Source organism: Motacilla alba, chromosome 24, assembly GCF_015832195.1.
Source record: "Motacilla alba alba isolate MOTALB_02 chromosome 24, Motacilla_alba_V1.0_pri, whole genome shotgun sequence".
Classification (NCBI taxonomy): Eukaryota; Metazoa; Chordata; class Aves; order Passeriformes; family Motacillidae; genus Motacilla; species Motacilla alba.
In genome coordinates, this window is record NC_052039.1 from 7198083 (window position 1) to 7218839 (window position 20757).

The 20757-nt window shown below is 52.6% G+C and overlaps 4 protein-coding genes across 5 annotated transcripts; 2 read left to right on the forward strand and 2 right to left on the reverse strand.

Annotated features, from left to right (window-relative positions):
* Positions 1-5: 5 nt before the first annotated feature.
* On the forward strand, positions 6-7894 carry SLC37A4 (solute carrier family 37 member 4). 2 transcript variants are annotated; one of them, XM_038161356.1, is made up of 9 exons: positions 6-246; positions 335-567; positions 1853-2096; positions 3350-3508; positions 3861-3946; positions 4512-4625; positions 4907-4972; positions 6006-6144; positions 6428-7894. In XM_038161356.1, exons 1-9 carry the CDS (start codon positions 99-101, stop codon positions 6592-6594), a joined length of 1356 nt encoding a protein of 451 aa, XP_038017284.1. In that variant the 5' UTR covers positions 6-98; the 3' UTR covers positions 6595-7894. The 2 variants fall into 2 exon arrangements, with proteins under 2 accessions (XP_038017284.1, XP_038017285.1); XM_038161357.1 differs by lacking the exon at positions 4907-4972 and having other exon boundaries at positions 7-246.
* A 93-nt stretch (positions 7895-7987) lies between these two features.
* Positions 7988-9783, reverse strand: TRAPPC4 (trafficking protein particle complex 4). The gene is made up of 5 exons (XM_038161360.1): positions 9570-9783; positions 9263-9437; positions 9096-9199; positions 8876-9002; positions 7988-8450 (listed from the first exon to the last, which is right to left on the reverse strand). Exons 1-5 carry the CDS (start codon positions 9742-9744, stop codon positions 8372-8374), a joined length of 660 nt encoding a protein of 219 aa, XP_038017288.1. The 5' UTR covers positions 9745-9783; the 3' UTR covers positions 7988-8371.
* A 21-nt stretch (positions 9784-9804) lies between these two features.
* Positions 9805-11640, forward strand: RPS25 (ribosomal protein S25). The gene is made up of 5 exons (XM_038161361.1): positions 9805-9872; positions 10030-10125; positions 10497-10680; positions 11056-11154; positions 11557-11640. The coding sequence occupies exons 1-4, from the start codon at positions 9870-9872 to the stop codon at positions 11148-11150; spliced, it is 378 nt and encodes a 125-aa protein (XP_038017289.1). The 5' UTR covers positions 9805-9869; the 3' UTR covers positions 11151-11154; positions 11557-11640.
* Positions 11641-11786: 146 nt separating this feature from the next.
* Positions 11787-15027, reverse strand: CENATAC (centrosomal AT-AC splicing factor). The gene is made up of 9 exons (XM_038161358.1): positions 14720-15027; positions 14474-14639; positions 14341-14403; positions 14124-14188; positions 13886-13991; positions 13506-13536; positions 13055-13138; positions 12692-12824; positions 11787-12274 (listed from the first exon to the last, which is right to left on the reverse strand). The coding sequence occupies exons 1-9, from the start codon at positions 15007-15009 to the stop codon at positions 12229-12231; spliced, it is 984 nt and encodes a 327-aa protein (XP_038017286.1). The 5' UTR covers positions 15010-15027; the 3' UTR covers positions 11787-12228.
* Between the last annotated feature and the right edge of the window lie 5730 nt (positions 15028-20757).

The following is a 20757-nucleotide window of genomic DNA, read 5'->3' on the forward strand; positions in this document are numbered from 1 at the left end:
GACTTCCGCGCCCGGGGCGGGGCCGAGTCCGCCCGTCCGTCGGTCGGTCCGTCCGTCGGTCGGTCGGTGCGCTCCGGACCGGTGCGGCCGCGGCAGCGATGGCGGCGGGCGGGTACGGGCGGTACCGGGCCGCGATCTTCGCGGCCATGTTCGTGGGCTACACGCTCTATTACTTCAACCGCAAAACCTTCTCGTTCGTCATGCCCGCCGTCATGGCCGAGGTGCCGCTGGGGAAGGACGAGCTGGGTGAGTGTGGCTGCCGGCCGCTCGGCCCCGCCGGCCCGGGGGTGGCCGTCCCGCGGGCTGAGGCACCCCTGGGCTCTGCCCGCCGCAGGTCTCATCACCAGCAGCCAGTCTGCGGCCTACGCCATCAGCAAGTTCATCAGCGGCGTCCTCTCGGACCAGATGAGCGCCCGCTGGCTCTTCTCCTCCGGCCTCCTCATGGTGGGCTTGGTCAACGTGGTCTTCTCCTGGAGCTCCACCGTCGCGGCCTTCGCGGGGCTCTGGTTCCTCAACGGCCTGGCCCAGGGGCTGGGCTGGCCGCCCTGCGGCAAGATCCTGCGCAAGGTGGGTGCCGAGAGCCGTGCGGGGGCTGCCGCTGCTCTCCTGGCCTGCCTGGCTTCGGGGCCGTGCACTCCCTGAACCAGAGGGACTCGCAGCTTTTCTCACTCCCTTCCAGCCGGGGAGGTCTAGAGCACTATCTGCGTTCTGCTCCCTGTGGAACAAGTTTCACGCGGTTCTGCTTATTCTAGCAAAGATTCACTCTGCAGCCCTTGCCCCTGTGTGCCGTGAGTGAAGCTCAGTTTGGTAACATCTCCTGGTAGCAGAGTTCTGCCTCTTTGAGGCAAACTTTGTGGGAATTAAGTATTTTAGGTGTGGACACACAGGACTGCTTGTCTCTGCTGCGGCAAGTCAGAGTTTGCTGTGGGTCCAGGGCAATGAGCACAGTTCCATCTGCACGCTTGGGCAACTTGGGAATTTGAAATCACAGGTGGTTCAGGTAGAAAACTGGATAAGATGGAGGAATGGTGTGAGATGGGTCTCTAAGCTGTATGTACTTGGGGTTTGTGACAGTCTGAAAGGACCAGATTGATTTCTCCCAAGGACAGAAGGAGTCTGGTTAGCTTTATGCTGATCCCTCACGGAAAATGTAAAATCCAGGAATGAATGTTCTGCATGTACTTGTGGGGCAGGGTGGGGAAGAGATAAACAACTTTGTTGCCCTTCTGTGAGGCACCTGGCCTCCCCTAACTAATGAGGAGGGGGCTGTGCAGGACAGTTGAATGCACGGAAAAGAAGGGCCCCAATAACAGAAATATCAGCCGTGGTGTTTTCTGGAGATGTTCATGAATCTCAGACATTTTCCTGCTGACGAGAACCACCCGAGTGGTTCTGGCTCTGGGTGCTCCTTGCAGTACAGAGCCCGTCATGTCTGACACTTAGTGCAACAGCGAGTCCTAAGGTTACCCTGTGACTCTCTGCGTATCCATCCAAGTTCCTGAGCCAGCAGGCCTCTCCAGGAGGACGCTGTTCCTAGCAAGTGAGTACACAAAACCATGTGCTCTTAAACTTGCCTCTCCTGCCCCACGTCTCAGTTTCATGGTCTGCAAATGGAAATAACTTTGAGCTGGCTCACGGTGTGGGCACCTGTCAAGCTCTTACAGCTGACACTTGAGTAACTGGAGTTTGGAGCTCCCTGCATGACTAAAGTAGCGAGGTGTGGGTGTTCCCTCTACCTGCTTTTGGAGTTCTGTGTCTGAATTGCCCCAGCCCCACATCATGGGCTTCAAGGGAGGGTTTTCAGGTGTGCTGTCACTCTCTTACACCTCATGCTGTTTTTCTTGTTGCACAGTGGTTTGAGCCTTCCCAGTTTGGGACTTGGTGGGCAATCCTGTCTACAAGCATGAACTTGGCTGGAGGCTTAGGCCCCATTGTCGCTGCTCTTGTGTCTATGAACTACGATTGGCGCAAGACTTTGTCCTTCTCTGGCTTCACCTGCATGGTTGTCTCTTTTGTTTGCCTTGTCCTGATTAAAAACGAGCCGGCAGATGTTGGGCTGCCCAACATTGAGCAAGGAGCCAAGAAAGGGAAGAAAGGTGAGCATGGGACTGGGATGCAAGCAGGCAGCTGCAGCAGAAGGTGCAGTGCCTTCTGTGCGTGTTCTGGTACAGATGTGTCACTCTCAGCACACCGACACCCCCCTCCTCCCCAGTTTCTGAAGTCACAGTTTGGTAGGTGTGTGGTAACGGGGTGGTTTTGGCTGCTTTATTCTGGTAACTGAGGGTACAAATTGTATAAACCAAGGCCCACTGTGATCTTGTGGGAAGGGGCTGATGTAGGGATTCCTGAGACTGTGGCAGAGCAGGGGAAAAGCCTGCTGTTAGCCCTGTGTTGGTCTTGCTCCTTAGCCTGACAGCAGACACCTGTGTGTTGCTGAGGTGCTCAGGGCTGGCTCTCCCCATATGTGTCATGTCTTCCTGCCACCAGCATCCCTATTTTCTTGGAGCCTTGTGTGCTCAGACCGTGAGTGCAGTTTTGGTGGGGTGGTGGAGAGAGAAAAGCTGCAGCAGCAGGGAATGCTTCCTTAAGCCTGACCTCTGCTCCTGCCTAGGCAGCGCACAGGCAGCTCTCCCCTCACCCCACCTTGGGCTCTCTTGACCCCTAGCTCACGGTGGACTCTGCTCAGTGTTTCTGTCCCAGCCTAGGACATCTGGTTAGTAAATGTTTGTTCAGACCACTGAGTGTGGCGCTTCTCTGAAAGCAGAACATGTAGATGAGAATTGCAACAGAGGTTTTCAGTGGGATTTTAAAGGCCAGTGGAAACTCAGCCCATGTTCCGTGCTGTCCCATACTGCCTCTGCTGCCTGACTGGACCTCTTTGCATAAGAAAAGAATATTGCTTCCCCAGAGCATTCTCTGGGGAGAGCAAGGTTGTGGGTATTCCTGGAAGAATGATGCAAAAATCAAGGTAGCATCTGAAAGCATCTTTGTTTGGGTCTGTGCAGTGCCTTTCACAGGCACAGCTGAAAAACTCCAAAAGAATCTAGAGGTAATTTTTCTAACAACCTTTATAGGGGTTTTACTGGCAACTGCAATACAGAAAATTACTGGGAGTATTGTTTTGATTATTCTTTTCAAATCTTTAATGAATGTGGGATAAAATGACAGAAGAGATTCTGAGATCAGCAGAACAAGGGGGAGGTAGAGCCATTCACTACCATTCAGCAGCTATGGATACCTGCCTGTGTGGGGATGTTCTCATGCCTTGATCCTGCCTGCGGAACTGCCTGCTGGGCTGCAGGTTGGTGTGGTCTGGGCTGTGGTAACACTCCTCCCGACCTTCCTGCAGGTTCCTCCAGTGACAACAGCACCTTGACAGAGCTGCTGCTCTCCCCATACCTCTGGGTGCTCTCAACAGGCTACCTGGTCGTTTTTGGAGTGAAAACGTGCTGTACTGACTGGGGACAGCTCTTCCTGATCCAGGAGAGGGGACAGTCCGTGCTTGTAGGTGAGATGCAAAACTGCATTATTAAGCTCTGGGGCTGCAGTCTGGGAGGTGTTGCCCAGGGTTCGCCTGGGTAGAGGCCCTTCCACATGAGGAGCTTGTTTGCCCACCTCCTAGTTGTCTGCCTAGCCACACACAGGTTTTGGAATAACTCAGTGATGGAGTTACTGTGTGCACCAACCACCCCAGTGCCAGGGTGTTCCTGGGCCTGGCAGACAGGCATTCCTGAGCAGGGATGATCAGGTTGTGTCCAGCAGAGCTGCTCAAGTGCTCTGTGAGCTTACAGCAGTGGGACTGGTCTGGAGCCCACAGCAGCTTTTCTGATGGGCTGTTCTTTGCTTCGTCTGTGTTCTAGGCAGCTCCTACATGAGTGCCTTGGAGATCGGGGGCCTGGTGGGAAGCATTGCTGCTGGATACCTTTCTGATAGAGCAGTAGCAAAAGTAAGTCATGTGCAGCCTCGGGCATGCTGGGCAGGGAGCACAGTGGCAATCTGAGCTGCTTCACTAGGGTGCTGTCCCTGTGAGCACAGCAGAGAAACCTGCCCGTACTCAGTTCTGCCATGTGCATGGGCACAGCTGCCAAACACTCCAGAAGGTGCTGGGGAATAGGTGTGCTGTTGTTAGGGGTTGCAGTATGCCTGTCAGATTTGAGGTGTTTAATCTGTTTAATGTGTTTGCTTTACTGTGGTCTTCAGATTTTCGTGTTGAAGGACTGTTTGCTGATAATTGTCTTCTGGCTGGAAAAAAACCCACATTAAAATCCAGTGGTGGGATCTGGAGCCAGATTCAGGGTGGAAGTGGTTGATAACTGAAGTGTTGTTCATCACTAAGAGCTTTTGCTCAGCACAGTTTGACTGTGTGCAGCCCCTAAAGCACGCTAACAAGGTGTGCTGTGATTGCCATCTGTGTTTCTGACGGGGCTGTGGGTGGTGTTGGTCACTACAGGTGTAAAAGGAAGTCCCTCCAGTGTCTGACTGTCCCCTTTCTGTCCTTGCTGGTGTCACAGGTGGGGCTGTCCAGCTATGGGAATCCTCGGCACGCGCTGCTGCTCTCCATGATGGCCGGGATGTGCGTGTCCATGTTCCTCTTCCGGATCACAGTCACAGGGGACTCTCCCAAGGTAAGGCACCTGCAGCAGCTGGCCACCCGTAGGGACAGCCCTGCAAGGGGGAGGCTTGATGGCAGAAAGCATGGTTGTTTTCTTCACCATTCCCAAGGGCTGCTGTTTTGTTGCACTCTGGAGAAGCGCTGGCTCAGCCTGGCTTGGGGTGCTCCTGCTGTCCTCTTGTTGCAGGCAGTCTGCCTTCCAGGCTTTGCATGAGGTGTGGCTTGCATCTGCCATTATGATTGCTAAATAAATAAAACTTCTTTTCTCCTTTCATTTGTTTTCTTCTTCTTCAGGAAAACCACTTCTGGACTTTAGCCTTGCAACCTCTAGCTGATCTTACAGGCCTAAAAGAACATGAGGTTTCTGCTTGCATTTTTTCTTCCTCTGCCTTTTTCTTCTTTCCCTGGTCTGCCTTACTCCTATCCTGAGAGGTTGGTTAGCACTTCAGAACTTAGAACCAGGGCATTGAGAAGAGATTACTGTAAGTTTGGTAAAAGAAACATTTTCTTATAATAATTTGAGTACACTAACTGACTTTAAAAAGTCTAACTATGTAACTTTTAAGTTTTATAAAGAAAGTTCTGAGGACCTCTGTTCATCAGGTAAAATATAGCCAGCTAAGGGGTCTTGTGGGTGAGATCTGAAGGAGTGATTCTGCTCTGGCAGATGCATTCTTATTAGTTTCTGGCAAGTGGTTTCCTAACTCATTTCTGTTTCACATCTGGAAAATAAGGTGGCACTTACTTCCTCCTGGGCTTTTTGAAATGGTGTTTGCAATTCTAAAAGCATGCTGTAATGTGGAGGTGTTACTTATCCTTTGTTGTGCAAACAAGAGACTGACAATTTGGGGCCAGATAGGTTTCTTAGAGCAGAAGCTACCACTGAAGTTCAGACTGTTGGGTTTTTGTGGTGTTTTTTTTTTTTTTTTCTGGTTTCTCAGTTTAGTAACATCAAGGTCATCAGAAAGAGGTGTCTCACAAATAAACATGCTCTGATCTGTCCCATGCACCTAAACTGAGACAAGCTTTCAGTTGGCAGCTCCAGGCTTGCTCATGAAAGCAAGCTGATTCTTTCCTGTGGTTTCATGGGCTCGTTGCCCTCTTCTGTTCAACGTTCTGTTTCTTGCAAATCAGCACAGGCTGTGTTACATGGCGTGGGGGGCAGAACTGTGGGAGGGAGGAGCGCTTGTGCTGGCCAGTGGGATGGAGTGGTGGAGATGCAGCTGGGCTTTATGGATGTGGGGACTCTACAGGCTTGGGCTCTCCTGGCTGCAGGCTGGGGGGCTGGTGTCAGAACTCCCTGGTACTGAGTATAGAATCTGAGAATTATCAACTGTTGCTGACTGACAGAGGTGAGATTTACAGATGCTGTTTCTGGTTTTAACTTTGGCAGCTGTGGATTCTGACTCTGGGAGCTGTGTTTGGGTTCTCCTCGTACGGGCCGATTGCCCTCTTTGGGGTCATAGCCAATGAAAGTGCCCCTGCCAACCTGTGTGGCACCTCCCACGCCATAGTGGCCCTCATGGCCAATGGTAAGTAATACCCATTTCCCCAAAAAACAAATAAAAAACCCTTGCACATTCTTGATGAAGCATGGTCTAGGTGCAAGCTGCTGCTGGTCATGGGAAGGCACCTAAGGGGAGAGTAACGGGGCTGGAAGCCTCAGGGATGCTTTCCTGCTGTGCCCAACAGGTTTTGTGTTGGGCTTTAAGTTCAGACCAGGCCTGAGGAATTGTTATATATGCAAAAGCAGGTGTTGATAGATAAGATGGAGCACACAAGTGTTGTTAGCTTTCTGTTTGTTTCTCCTTGCAGTTGGGGGTTTCCTGGCTGGACTGCCTTTCAGTACAATTGCCAAGCACTACAGCTGGGCCACAGCCTTCTGGGTGGCTGAAATCACCTGCATTGCTAGCACAGTGGCTTTCTTCCTCCTCCGAAACATCCGCACCAAGATGGGCCGGATTTCCAAGAAGGCTGACTGAGGATAAGCTGCTTGGTGGAAAGGATGTTCCCACGCTGACGTGAATGATGCTCGTTTTTGTTTAGCTGGCCTAGGAGTGAGTTTACCTATTGCTGCAACCTAGATAAAAATGTCTCAACGTCTCATCCAGTGTCAGGTGCCAGAGGGCACAAGGTTCCTGCTACTGATCACTTTTTCCCTCAAGATGTGATAATTCACCAAGTTTACATTTGCAATGATTTTACCTCTTTCTCACAGCACTGTTAGTGAAGCAAGCAGGCTCTGCAGCCCAAGCTTCCCCACTAGAAGTGGTCTGAAACGACTGGCTTCAGGTGCACTTACCTCTAGTTCTGTCATTATTGTTTGCCTCAGCCATTAGCTGAGACATTAATCAGTTCAGCTTTGCTGCTCAGGGCCCTGACCCGAGCCCTGCTGCCTGTGTCCGTCCCTCCAGCTGCCATGAGCACAGCTCGTGTCCCTGGTCACTTCAACACGAGCTCTGTGTGTGCTCAGCCACGTGAGAGCAGCAGATCGGGGAATGCTGAGGACTGCAGTGCAGCCTTTGGCAGCAGCAGGGCTTCAGCTCAGCGTGGGGCGAGTCCTAGGAGTGAGGCAGGGCAGGGGAGCAGCAGCCCCAGCTGTGGCAGGGCTCTGCAGCATTTAGAAACAGCCACGTTTCCAGGGATTCGTGGCGTCTAGAGCAGCTCCTCCCAAGTGAACGGATCCCTCCTGGTGCATGTCTGTGTGCAGTGTTAATGATTTGCAAGGGAGGCAGCTGCTGCCAAGGCAGCTCGTAGCCAGTGCTCTGCAAATCAGCCAGGGAAAGCATCCCAGCAGCAGGAATTGCAACAGCAGCCACCACCAACCCCAGTTTCTGCAGCTGGGTTCCTTGGTAACCCACATTTCTAGCATTGGCTTGTATTTTTTCAGTACAAGGATTGAAGAGTGGGATAGTTCTGGTCAAGAGCTGTGTCTCTCATGGCTGCAGGCAGGGGCTCGGGCTGCCTCTGAGTCAGCCCTAGCAGAGCCATCTCTGACAGCCTCAGCAGTCAGGCCCAGCACCCTGCAGTAAGTACACTCAGGTATTTAACCAGGAATTTGTTGAATATTCTTGTTTTTCCCCAAAAGGATTTACTGTCTTGGGATCCTGAAAGAGGCAGGTTCAACTAGTGAAGAACCTGCATGCAGGTACTTTGCTCAGTACCTTGCTTGCAAGAGTAGTTAGCTAGCCTTAATTAAGTAAATGGAAATGAATTACATTTTGTACTTAATTACATGATCTTCTTCTATACCTGAAATAAAAATGGAGCAGTGTCACAAGGGCCCTGGTTGTCTTATGCAAGCAGAACCACCCAAATCCACGTATCCTCTTGAGGTGCCAATGTCCCCACCAACAGAAAGCAAACAGCCATTTGTCTCATTAGTAAACGCTTATTACTTCTATACAGAAACCCTCTGCAAGACCCTAAGTTCGAGCTGTACAGGAAAAATAGGTATGTACATTATGACAGGAAAGAAGGGCACTGACTGTGGCAAAGCCACAGACCTGCACCTTCTCCTTCACCCAAGTGCAGCAGAGCTGCAACAGCAAAATAGGGCCCAGTGTAAACAGTGCTAAGGAACCTCTTTCAGGTAAGTTTCACAACAAAGGGGATAAACTGGTATTTTGGGAGATACTGGAGCATGTTTTGGGGGTGTGCAGTCTCTGCTGTGGAGGGGAGCTTTGTGAGAGGCCAGCCAGGGAAGAGAGAGGCCCCACTCTTCAGATGAATGGATCTCTGCAACAGGCAAGGCTTTCTCTACGATCCAGGTCCGAAGGGTCCAGCTTTCTCCGCCACCTCCAGAGCCAGCTTCAAGTTCTGATCAAACAACTCGCACCTGAAATAGTCAGAAAAGCAAAAGGGATGACTTCTACCTATGGAAGCGAGTTAACAAAGCTAACAAAGGATCTCCACATCCTTTGGCTCTGCATCCTTCAAAGAGAAATTCAGGAAGTTATGACACAGCAACATGACTATCGTTGAGGTCTGACTTGGTCCTTAGTTAAGATTAAAGCTTCTTATATAGGCCTGAATACATGGTAGGACAGCAGGGTTTGTGCCAAGGACGAGCACCTCCCATTTTCCCAGCAGAGCCAGCACTGGAAAGAGCTCAGGGCTGTGTCCTCTCTCTGCACCTGTGTGCTGTAGCTTCCTTCCCCTTCCCTCAGCCAGTTTTGCTACTTAAGGACTGCATTTGCTACTGCATAGGCAGAAAGCAATGAGGGGCTGCAGCCAGGTTACTAAAAGTGGGCTCTTCCTTACCTTATTGGCATCTCCAGAGAGTAGAAAGGATTCTTCAGAGCGAAGTCTGAGTAAATCTCATAGATTTTGCGGAGAAGAGCGTCTATCCCTGTCTGCCTTGGGTCAGCAAGAACCATGAATTTGATCCCTGCAGCCACAATGCCAGGAGCATAAGGAAGGCCGAGCACAGAGACAGCCCTGGCAAAGCAGAGCGGTGCCGCTGCCTAGGGCCCGACGCTACCTGTCAGTGTCTGGAAGCAGTGCAACTTGAAGGTGTCGGTCTCCAGCATCTCGATCCCGGAGCTCCCAACTTCAGGCGACAGCTGTGAGCCGATGGCGAAGAGCCTGCGGGGACAGGCCCTGAGCGCCGCGCCAGCCCCGCCCGCCCCCGCGGCCGCCCCGACTCACGAGTGGAACATGGAGGCCAGCATCAGCTTCTCGTTGGAGGACAGCCGGTGGCGGCCGAAGCGGATGGACACCGGGTAGTTGGCGGGGTTAGCCAGGAACTCCAGCACGTCCTTCCCGTCCGCCGTGAAGCGACCGTTCACCTCGGCGCCGTTGATGGCGAGCACGGCGTGACCCACTGCGGGGACAGCGCGGCGGCGCCGGGCAGACGGTCAGGCAGACAGACAGACGGTCAGGCAGACAGTCAGTCAGTCCGTCAGTCAGTCCGTCAATAAGCCCGGCCCCGCCCGGCCCCTGCCACCCGCCGCACCGCGGATGCCGTCCCGCTGCCCGAAGGCGACGACGACGCGCTCGTCGTGCGGGCGCAGGACGAGATCGAGCGGGAAGCTGAACGTCTTCTCGGTGTCGGAGCGGGGCGCGTAGTGGTCCAGCTGGTAGATGAGGCCGCCGGCCTTGTTGACCACGTAGACGCTGAAGATCGCCATGGCGCAGGGCCCGCCCCGGCAGCGCCGCCGCCCCGGCAGTGACGCGCCGGGCCCGGGCCCGCCCCCGCCGCACGCCGCGCTCTTCCTTTCTCGCCGACATCTTGCGGAGCAGCCGCGGCCGCATCATGGTGAGCGGGGCCGGGGCGCAGGGGGCGGGCAGCGAGCCGGGCCGGGCCCCCGAGCGGCGCTGGCGGCTCCCGGAGCGGGCCGGGAACCCCTGCGAGGGGCCCGGGGGGGCGGCCCGGCGGCGCGCCGCTCACCCCCCACCCTTCTCACCCCCCGCAGCCGCCCAAAGACGACAAGAAGAAGAAGGACGCGGGAAAATCCGCCAAGAAGGACAAGGACCCGGTCAACAAGTCCGGCGGCAAAGCCAAGAAGAAGGTGGGAGCGGGCGGGAGGGGCGCGGCGGGACCCGGGGCCCGGCGCGGGGCAGCGTGGCCGGGCCCGGGAGCGGCCTGCGGCGGGCGTCGCGTTACAGGAGCCAGCTCTTCATCTGCCAGCAGGCTGTACCCGATAGTGTTAAACCTGAGCAACAGGGGCCTTTAGTCATCCTGTTTTTAGATACTGCGGGTATTATCTGCGGCACGTTCATTTAGAGAGGCAATGTTGTGCATCTCACTAGGCCTTTAGTTTGGGATGTGGTACGGAAACGTTTGATGGTGCAGTTCTTGGGGCATCGTTTAGTTCCATCTTTGGGTTTTGCTTACAAGATTGCTTAGGGGAGGTGTTGTTTTTTCTCTTTTTTCAAGTAGAAGTGGTCCAAGGGGAAAGTGAGAGACAAGTTGAACAACCTTGTCCTGTTTGACAAGGCCACTTATGACAAACTGTGCAAAGAAGTGCCCAACTACAAGCTCATCACTCCTGCAGTTGTCTCAGAAAGGCTGAAGATTCGAGGCTCCCTGGCTCGGGCTGCCCTCCAGGAGCTCCTCAGCAAAGGTGAGCACTCTGAAGTAGAGAAACCAGAAAGCTGCTTGAATTGGCTGTTAGGTTTTCCTTGCTTGCCCGGCAGCTTTCCTGCAGCATCCGAACTGCCCCGTGTGTAAATTGTTTTTGGAGAGCCACTGCCTCAGCTTGCATTTCAGAAGTGCTCCAAAGTACGGAGCAGCAGTTTGTTACATACAGGCATTGCTGTACGAGAGGAGAATGTTGCCAGAAGGATGGGCTGTGTTCTGACTGCAGCCAGATGGCAACAGAAGACTTGCATGAATTGCTACCCCCTATTATTTCCTCTTGTGCATTGCCCTGCCTCTCTAGGAGGGACCTCAGCATCCCTGGCGTCCTGCACACTGGTGTAATTTTGTTTTTTCATAGGGTTGATCAAACTGGTGTCCAAGCACCGAGCTCAGGTGATTTACACCCGGAACACGAAAGGTGGAGACGCGCCTGCTGCAGGGGAGGACGCGTAGGGAGGTGAGGCTGGCTGCTGAGGGGCTGAGCTGTGCTGCCAGGAGCTAATGGACGGCTGTGCAGTGTGTAATGGGCAGCTTCCACATGGCTGTGGTGGGCTGTTCTTCCAGAGAGTATTTTGCTCACATCCTAAGCAACTTCCTGGGGGAACATTACTGGAAACATCAGCTCTCCGGAATTGAGGAGCAATTTCTGATTTTGTCCCTGTGCTCACTGGATGGCGAAAGCATCCCCATCCAATTTGTTCTCCTCTCTGTGAGCTGCAGGGCAAATGGGCACTTGTCCTCCTTGCTCTCACATGGCACCATGGCCAAGTGTTCCTGCTGGGATAAAACTGTGCAACTGTTTGCTTTGTGCTAGCCTGCTTTTACCTGGTTTGCTGACTGGGGACTTCTTGCTTTGCAGGTTCTTCAGTGACTTCGTCAACAATGTGTCATACGTAGATGCACACAATAAAATTATTGATTATCATTTTTCTTGATTTTTCAACAGTGTGTATGTTTCATTACTGATGCGTTATCTATAGTGGATTCTGGTTGGTTATTTATGGCTGTTGTCCTGTAGCAGCCACTTTTTGTCTTTATTAGTGTTACAAATGTGTGCTGAAAGGGAAGTGAAACTTCTGCATCACCTACAGCAGCCAGTGGTGTTAGGCAATCTAAAGGATGAATGTTAAAATGAAGGAAAGCAATATAAGTTTGAATGAAATGATCAAACACCTGGCATTAGTTGCCTGCAGGGTGGGCCCTGCATTTGAAATGAGTTTCAGTTGGTCTACACACAGAGGCATTAAAAAAAAAAAAAAGTTTATTTCTCAAAAAATTCTTCCTTTAGCAGGATGTGCCATGTCAGCATAGGCCACTGGCATTGCTTGCTGTACAGAGTAGGCTTTCTGACAAGGAAGATGTGGCATCCACAGGAGCCTGTCCTTGCTGGCAGGACCTGACTTTGTGTGGCTTTAGATGTGGTGCTCAGATGAACACTCTATGCCCTTACAGGGCAGTCAGCAACAAAACTGCAGCTACCTACAGTCAGCCTTTCCACAGCAGAGCTGGGTGTCTGGTGTTCCTTGTCGGATCACCTTTTTTTCTTCTTTTTTCCTGATTCAGTCCTAAACTGATGCCTGAAAGAGAGCAGAGAAGTCAGATGCAGTAGCCTTTAGACAGAGATAATGAACACTCCTTGAAAAAGTAAGAAAGTGCTGTGTGCAGTGTTCTAGCATGGAAGCTCCCTCGATATTTTTGTTACCTCAGTGCGTGGTAGCTCCAGCTAGCTGACAGAGAGTACTGGCACATTAAAAGGCACCAGTGGGACAGTATGTGGGTCTGAAAGGTGAGCCAAACAAGACAAGGCAGATGCCTCCATGTGTGCAGCCTTTACAGCCGTGAGCACACGGTGCTGCTCCAAGACAAGAATGCTACTCTGCCCGGATAAGCACCGTGTGGCTAACTCGTGCGGCAGGATGTCTAGTTGTGCCTGCTGCTACCTCAGAGCTTGCTCCGTGGGTAGCCTGCATGGACAGAAGCCCCGTGAAGCTCACCGGGACTGCCACCTCCTGCCGTGATTCCACACGCGCCCAAAGGAAGGGAGCCAGCTGTCACTTGTCTGAGAGGTATGGTCAAAGTTGGCACCAACACGTTCCACTGGGAGCTTTTTCAGCTTCTGCTTCTCCTCTGGGGGAAAAAAAAAAATATTTTAGAACTGTAGAGTGGTTTGGGTTGGAAGGGAGCTTAAGGATCACATCGCTGCAACCCCCTGTACCATGGATGGGGATACTTTCCCCTAGACCAGGTTGCCCAAAAGCCCAAATACTTAGTTCAGCAAAAGTTTTTCAAATTGCTTTCGGTTCTCTAGCATGTTAAAGTAACTGTAAGGTTAACTAAAAGATGTGCAAGCTGCTCACTCTGTTTGAGAAATTCCTCATAGGAAGGTCCAATTTGTTTACTTCCATCTTCTTCTTCCTCTGTTAGCCACGGAGGTTTTGCTCCTACAAATCACAGGGAATATTTACTTAGCCACTGAAGTTACCCTAAACTGTGACAGAATAAAAGTGTCCCCTCTTCCCCATCTGCTGCTCGTGCTACCAAGCAAGTGACCAAGCGAACTCTGGGTGTTCTGAGAAAAAAGAGCTGGCCATGGCAGATCACACCCCAAATCATACACTCCCCACAGCAGCAGCATCAACACTTTTTACTACGCTAGTCTGTTTTCTTCTCCTCCAGTATGTCAAATATTGCCACGAGTGGCCACCTCCCGGTTATGCTGCAACTGCTTGAGAACTGCTCGGAGTTATCCCTGTGACATTTGCAAGCCATGAGGTAGCAGCCTGGTGAGTCACGACACGATGCACTTACCTGTGTGGACATTTCCTTTCCCTTCTGTTTCCTGTTAACAGGAACATAAAATGCTTATGAGAATCTTGTGTTTAGGAGTATCTGAGCAGAAGAGCATTGTCTTCATTCCCTTCCAGAATCAAGTTCTATTAGAAAAAGGCAGAGGAAAGCTTGCCTCTTCTTTAGAAGAGAGTTTGTTGTTTTTTTTTTTTCCATGGCATATTAAAGAATGTTTGCTTAATGAGAGTTAAACCTGGGTAACTGAAACTGGGCTAGCTGCTCGCCCAAATCCACAGTGTTTCTTTTTGTGATGGAGACCACCCCTTGTTCTGCTTTGTGACATGTGCTGTAGGTGACTTGCAGTTAAATCGAAGTCACATTTGCTAGCCAGTCACCCCTACCTGGTGGCCAATGAAGGTCAGAACCTTGCCTGATTCCATCCAGGCTAAATCAGGTCCTGTCTGCATTCCGCTCGGGCCAGGCTGCTCTGCACCACAAGGGCTGTCCCTGAAATAAGAGGCCAGCACTTACTGCAGCACATACAGAAGTTTGCAGAAGCTTTGCAAGACCCAGGTAATGACAGTGGCGGGTGCTTTGAGCACGCATGCATCAGTCACTGCTAAACAGAGTGGTGCTCACCGTTCAGGTCCTGCGGGGAGCCTGCAGACAGAAGGTCCTGCACGAAGTTCTGGCTCTGGTTGAAGCTGAGTGTAATTCAGGAAAAAGGGACAATATTTCTGGTACTGAGCACAGCCCCAGCCACCGCCCCTCGTCCCTCCCGAGCGCAGCCGGTGCCGTGCAGGGCAGTGCCCGCTCCCCGCCAGCGTGCAGCCAGGGCAGGATACAGCTCACCGACCTGCAGCGCGGCTTGCACCGTCTCTCGCTGCCGGCGCTCGGCCTCCCGGATGTCAGCCGCCATCTGCGGGGACACAGCGGTGAGGCGGGGCCGGCGGAGCCCGGGGCCGGTGCGGGGAGGGGACCGAGGGTACCTGCAGGATGCGCTCCTCCTCCCGCCGCTGGTGCTCGGCCAGCGCCTGCTCTAAAGCCTGCGCGAAGCGCTCGTACTCCTCGGCCGGCACCAGGCACCGCTCCCGCAGCGCCGCCTCCGCCCGGTTCTCCCGCCAGAACCGCACTGTCTCCCGGCGGTGCTCGGGCCTGCGGGACACCGCGAAACCGTCAGCACGGCCGCACCCGCCAAGTGGCAGCACCATCCCGCCCCGTTCGTGCCCACGCACCCGGCCAGGTGCCGCAGCAGCTCGGCCTGCAGCAGCGCCAGCCCGCCGCGCCGCCCGTCCCGCCGCACGCCGCGCCCGCAGCACGGGCACCACACGCGCCCGTCGTGCTCCGCGGCGTCGTAGCGCCGCACGGCCGCGGCCACATCGGCCGCCGCCGCCCGCGCCGCCGCCGTCGCCTCCTGCAGCCGGGCCAGCGCCTCCCGCAGCCGCCGGCGGTGCCCCGCGCTGTAGCGGTGCCGGCGGCCCGTGAAGGCGCTGCGGCGGCACAGCGCGCAGTACAGCACGGCCATGGCGCCCGCGCCGCAGCGCGCACGCGCGGCCCGGCGCGCGGCCCCTCCGCGCCGCCGGCCCCGCCCCGTCCGGCCCCGCCCCTGCGCCCCGCCCGGTGCCGCCGGGGCCGAGGGGCTCCCGGGGCCGAGGGGCTCCCGGGGCTGAGGGGCTCCCGGTGCCGAGGGGCTCCCGGGGCTCCCGGTGCCGAGGGGCTCCCGGGGCTGAGGGGCTCCCGGTGCTGAGGGGCTCCCGGTGCCGAGGGGCTCCCGGGGCTCCCGGGGCCGAGGGGCTCCCGGGGCTGAGGGGCTCCCGGTGCCGAGGGGCTCCCGGGGCTCCCGGTGCCGAGGGGCTCCCGGGGCTGAGGGGCTCCCGGTGCTGAGGGGCTCCCTGTGCATGCCCCAGCCAAAGCCCTTTTCCCTTCCTGAGACCGGAGTTTGGTATTTAACCTCGGGATGTGCTGCAAGCAAGCTGGCTATTATAGTTTAATAATTTACCACATATCCCTTGACCTGTCGCAACACAAAGTTGCTTTTCCCTTCCTTGCTGGAGTAAAACCCTCTCACAGCTGAGGCACAGAAACCCACTAAGCCCATGGCTGTCCACGTGCACCTTCACACACACACTTCACCTACCCACGTATCCACCTATCCTTTGGTACTCAGAAATTAACTCTCTCGAGACTTCTAGACTGAATACAGTCACGTTAATAATCTCAGAACAGTGTGAGTATTTGGTGGGGTAGAAGAAGTCCTGCAATAATAAGTCCCTGCTTGCTGATGAAGTCTCTTGACTTGCTTGTTTTTCAGCCAGGTGTGGCTTTTGAAAGACACGTGGGGCAATGTGTGAGGCACCAGTGTGAATAAAAGACAGGAATATTTGGATGATGGACTTGTCCACGGATAGACACAATTCTCTGTGCTGCTTCTCAGGAGCTGTCCCAAGAAGAGCAGCCTGGCAGTGCTACAGGAGGATAACTGGAACCCGTGGCTTGGCCACCAGAGGCCGTGTGAGCTGGCATTTTGCAGGGAGTGACTGCTGAATGCACCTCACCTGTAGCTTGCTGGAAATGGAACCCTAGAGTTCGGTGCAATTAAAGGAGTAAGAAGCAGCTGCAGAACTTTAAGGGCTGATAGCATAAACAGGCTGCAGCTGCTCAGTTTTTTTTCCTCCCATCTTTCCCTGTGTTTCTGTGTTCTCAGAGAAGTCCTTACTGTTGTTTGGAAGTGGTAACACTGTGGAAGGGGAGGGATCAGATATAATGTAATATGATACAGTGCTCCACCAAGAGAAGCCCTGAACAGTTGTACTTAGACCATTCCTAAAACAAAAAAAGATGTGAAAAGACTTTGTGAATATTTCCTGCCTCTGCTGCAGTGATGGAAATCACTCCTCCATTTGGTAATGTTTACTTCTTACTGGTAGAGATTGGAGGTGCTACCATAACACACACAGGTAAAGAGGGAAATGAATCCTGTGGTCTGCCTGGTCTGTTCAATGAAACTAGTGAGACTGGAAACAGAAATGTTGGTTTTCCAGCTTAAAGCCTGACTATGCTTGTAACAAACTTTTCTCTGAAGTGCAGGAAAAGTCTAAAAGGCCTATTCAGTTACTGAATCCTAATCTCGTTGGTTTGTATGCTGTGTATTCTGCATGACAGCATGTAACCCCTGAGTGCTGCTCTGCCACCCCTGCATCCCAGGGAGAGACATTCTGATCAGACTGACAGAGCCAATTTGGGGCAAATTGAATGTAAATCTGCTAGTCTGCCAGTTCCTTATGGTTTATCTTGGAGCTTATGCTTGTAGCATCATTTTTTTGCCCCTCTCTACTTTCAGAATGTGGAACAGAAGATAGAACTTGCTGTCAGATGTAGAAGGCCAAAGTACCCAGCATTGCTGTCTGCATAATGAAGGAAGCTGAAAACATGAAGAAGTGGCAAGCTGGAGGTGCTTTGGCTCAGGATATCTGGATTCTTCAAAGCTAGCTCTTTTCAGGTTAGTGTTACCTGCACAGAAGCCAATTGATAAGATAGTTTAACTGAAAATTAGGTCTTGCTTACTCCTGCAAACTTGTAACCACAGTTACTACAGGGGAAGTTTTGTAAGGCTGCAGGTTGGGATCAAGGGCAGTTCTTGTTCTTTGCTGATTCCCACCTCCTGGCACTTCAGAAAAACATTTCAGATTGAGTCTTAACTGTGAGTGTGCTCTGTTGCTTCTCAGGGTGTCTGACTTCTGTGTGTGCATGTCAGGTGTAAGAATATGCCTTCAGCCATGGCTTCATGTGAATTTGCTTTTTGGGGTCTTCTCAGCAAGCCAGAGACTGTATTTGATCCTGTTTTTGAAAGATGTTAGGTGCAAGCTCCCCTGAAGATAGGGCAGCTCTATAACTTGGCATCTGATTCAGAGCTGTTACAGGAGTCTGGCTTGATGGCTCTGGCCTTCCTCAGCCCCTGAAAGCTTTGAATTTGTACCGAGCAACATCTACTTGTCTGTGGCAACATGAGAGTATCAAGGGTGTCATCTCCTCTTTGGGCTTTGCCCAGCCAATGGCATTTGTTTTGAAGCAAGCTCAGTGGATATGATGGGGATGCTTAAGGATACTGGTTGTGCCAAGCAACTGTGGGGTTTATATAATTTTTTTCTCCCTGTAGTAGAACAGAGATTAATTTCCAATTAAGTAAGTGGTCCTTTTCCCCCTCTTCCTAGTACAGAGTGTACAGTAGATGCCTGGCTTATCACCACACCAGGCCACTCCTGCTCCATTGGCATTGCTTCAGTTCCTTGTGCTGCAGTAAATAGCTGATGCTGTCTAACACAGACAGAGCTCCCAGGATTTGCAGGGGCCAGGGTTAGGAACCCTAAGCCCTCCCTCTGTTAAAGAGAGGCAGCAGGGCAGGCTCAGTGGTAGGGAACACGAGACAGAGAGAGGCTGTGACTGGTGAGAGATGGCACAGGACTGTGTCAGGGTGCCCAGTCATTCCTGGCAATGACTGAAGTGTCTTTGATGGTACCACAGGTGGATGCTGCTGTCATTGTAGCTGTTCATAGCCTCCTCAGGATGCGGGAACACCACAGATGTACTTGATGAGCATCACAGCCTGTTTTATTAGCTGTATTCTCTTCTCTCTGAATGGATACACTATTTTCTGGTGGGGAAAGATGGCCTCTTACCCTCCACATCTTCAAATTCTGTGAAGTTGCAGTAAAAGAGCTGAACTCATATCTGCCCCTCCTCCCTGATTTTTAAAACCACTTCAAAGGTGAGCTAGCAGACGACTGAAGCGACCGGTTCCGCCAGGCTCGTTTCTGCTCACCTTTCCTGCCGCTCCCCCGTGGAACAAAGCACATCATTTCCCTTTGATTTCCCACTTTGAAAGCCATAGGGGACAGAGTCTGAAATGGCCCACAAGTTTTTTAGTGTCTCCTCTCTGTACCTTCCTGAAGCACTGGGTGGATCAGGACAGGACTCCGGGAAGGAGACCTGTGGCTATATTGGCCAGTGGGATGCTCCACCCTCCTGGGTGTTGCAACTGGCATCCCCAGGTTTGTGGGCAGGGTGAGGGGGAAGGAGCCACAGTGTCTGGGATTGGGTGCCTTTAACTAACGCACACAGGGGTTCCAGAGTCCAGCCTGGCTGCCCGTCACCAGCGGCACGTGCCTCCCATCTTCTGGCACAGCTGCTGCCCCGGGGACAGAGGGGTCTGCCCTGCTCTCCATTTCCTTGCCAAGAAGAGATGGCACAGGGCAGAGTGGAGTGCATAGTGCCAGTCTCCTGCCGGGCAAGGAGGAGAAAAGCAGTGAGTCTGGGTGTCTCAGCCAGTGCCCAAGGCACAGGCTGCTTGCCCTCTCTGAAAGGGATCGTGTCACAAGTGTGAGGCTGGAGGAGAGGAAAGCAGGGCTTGTTTTTGCGATGTGAGTTTCTTTACTTCCTTCTGTGCCATCACGACTGGAGAGGTTTGCAAAGCTTTAACACACAGGGCTGTCATTTGCAAGCAGGCAGTGATGCAGCCCGTCCTGGCTGGGTGCAGACTGCATGATACTGAATCCACAGCCCCCTCTCAGTGTCCCGGAGCTCTCAGCAAAGTACAAACAGAGCTTGTCTCTGCTCAGCTTACACGATGACAGGCTCATGCCTTGCAGCAGTGCAGCTGCACAGCACATGCATGGTGTTCAGTGCAGGTGCTGCAGGTCAAGGCTGTGATGCTCAGAAGCAGTGGTATGCTGACTCAGAGCAGGGAGCAGTAGGATAATAAAGCAGTAGGAATTGGTCATATTAAAGGAAGTACCAGATGACAGTCTTGAGTAAAGGCTAATTAATCTGACCTCTGTTTATTCTGGTGAAGATCTCCATGCAGCCTCCTCTGCCTGCTGGTTCAGGGCCAGGCTGGATGCTTGTATAAGGCTGCTTTTGTGACAGTACTGAAAATGCAAATATATTTGTGTGTGTGTGTGGTTTTGTGTATTTCCCTCTCAGACCCCAGCTGCAAGAATTGATGCTGGAATCACACTCAGCTGCTCACAACAGGATGTTGTAACCCACATGTTGGGGCTTAAACCTCTGTGTAAGACACCTCTGTGATTCAACCCTGCTCATCCTGCTAGTTGAGAGTCACTGAGAGGAGAACCATATCAGTGAAGGTTTAGTCTGATAAAAGTCATTCTCTTAACACTGCTGCTTGAAACAGGGATATTGTATCTTTAAGGCACCCCCTTCTCATTCCCCTAATACCTCTAGGCCTCTGAATGATTCTGGAGGAGAGGATCAGTGCAGGAGTTTAAGGCATCTCTCCCTGCCCTGCTGCACTGCTCACTTGCTGCTCCGAAGGCTGTGCTTTGCTGTTTCCATGGAAACCATTAGTTGCTAAGCAACTGGAGCATCATCTGTGGTGAGCCCTCGCATCTAATTATCCCATCACAGGGGCTGAGAGGGGCTGAGGGGGGATTAACTCCTCTACCATGGCAGATCCATTGACAACACTTTAGTCACATTTAAAGGGACATTGTCTCCCTTCTGCCACACTTATGAGGAGGAATAAGGTTTTCTGCAAGCAGCAGACACACTGTCTGTGCCCATGGCATGCTTGGAGCTTCCATGCCCTTGCGTGGAGCTCTGCAGGGAGCTCTTCTTTCTCTTCAAGTTACGCATGATGCACTCAGCTGTACATTTGGACTGTGCAGTCTTTGCTGTGTGGACTGTATCTGGGCCATACTTATAGTCATTAGTGTATTTTTTTGTGTGTTGTGGTCACCTCAATGCTGCCCTTACTGTCTCTCTCCCCAGACCCTGATGTCATGTCTGCTCTGTGAGGTATTGCTAATTGTTCAGAGCTTGGCAGTGGAAGAGGTGGGCAGCTCTCTGTCTTCTGTCTGCAGGCATTGCATAGTTTGGTATTCACTTTTTGTATTACCTTACCGTTTGCTTCTGGGAGGGACAGAGATTGTCACCAAGGAGCCCTGAAAGCGGGAGGGGTGAAGCATCAGCTACTCATTCCAGCTACTCTGGAAAATCTCATTTTCCAGAGCTCTGTAAGTGGACAAAGCAGCAGCCTGGTGAATTTTGCACTTTCAGATAAAATAGCCAGTCTGAGAGCTGATTTTAATTTTGAGTTTGCAAACACAAGGTTGATGTAGTGTATAACTGAGTCTCCCCACTGTGACAGATTGCATCTGAATGAGGTTCCCAGATTTGTGAGGACAGTGGTAGTGGTTTGAGTTACTTTCACTGGGTTTGGGGAAAACGTGACTGCCCCAGGTCCGTGCTTGGGTGC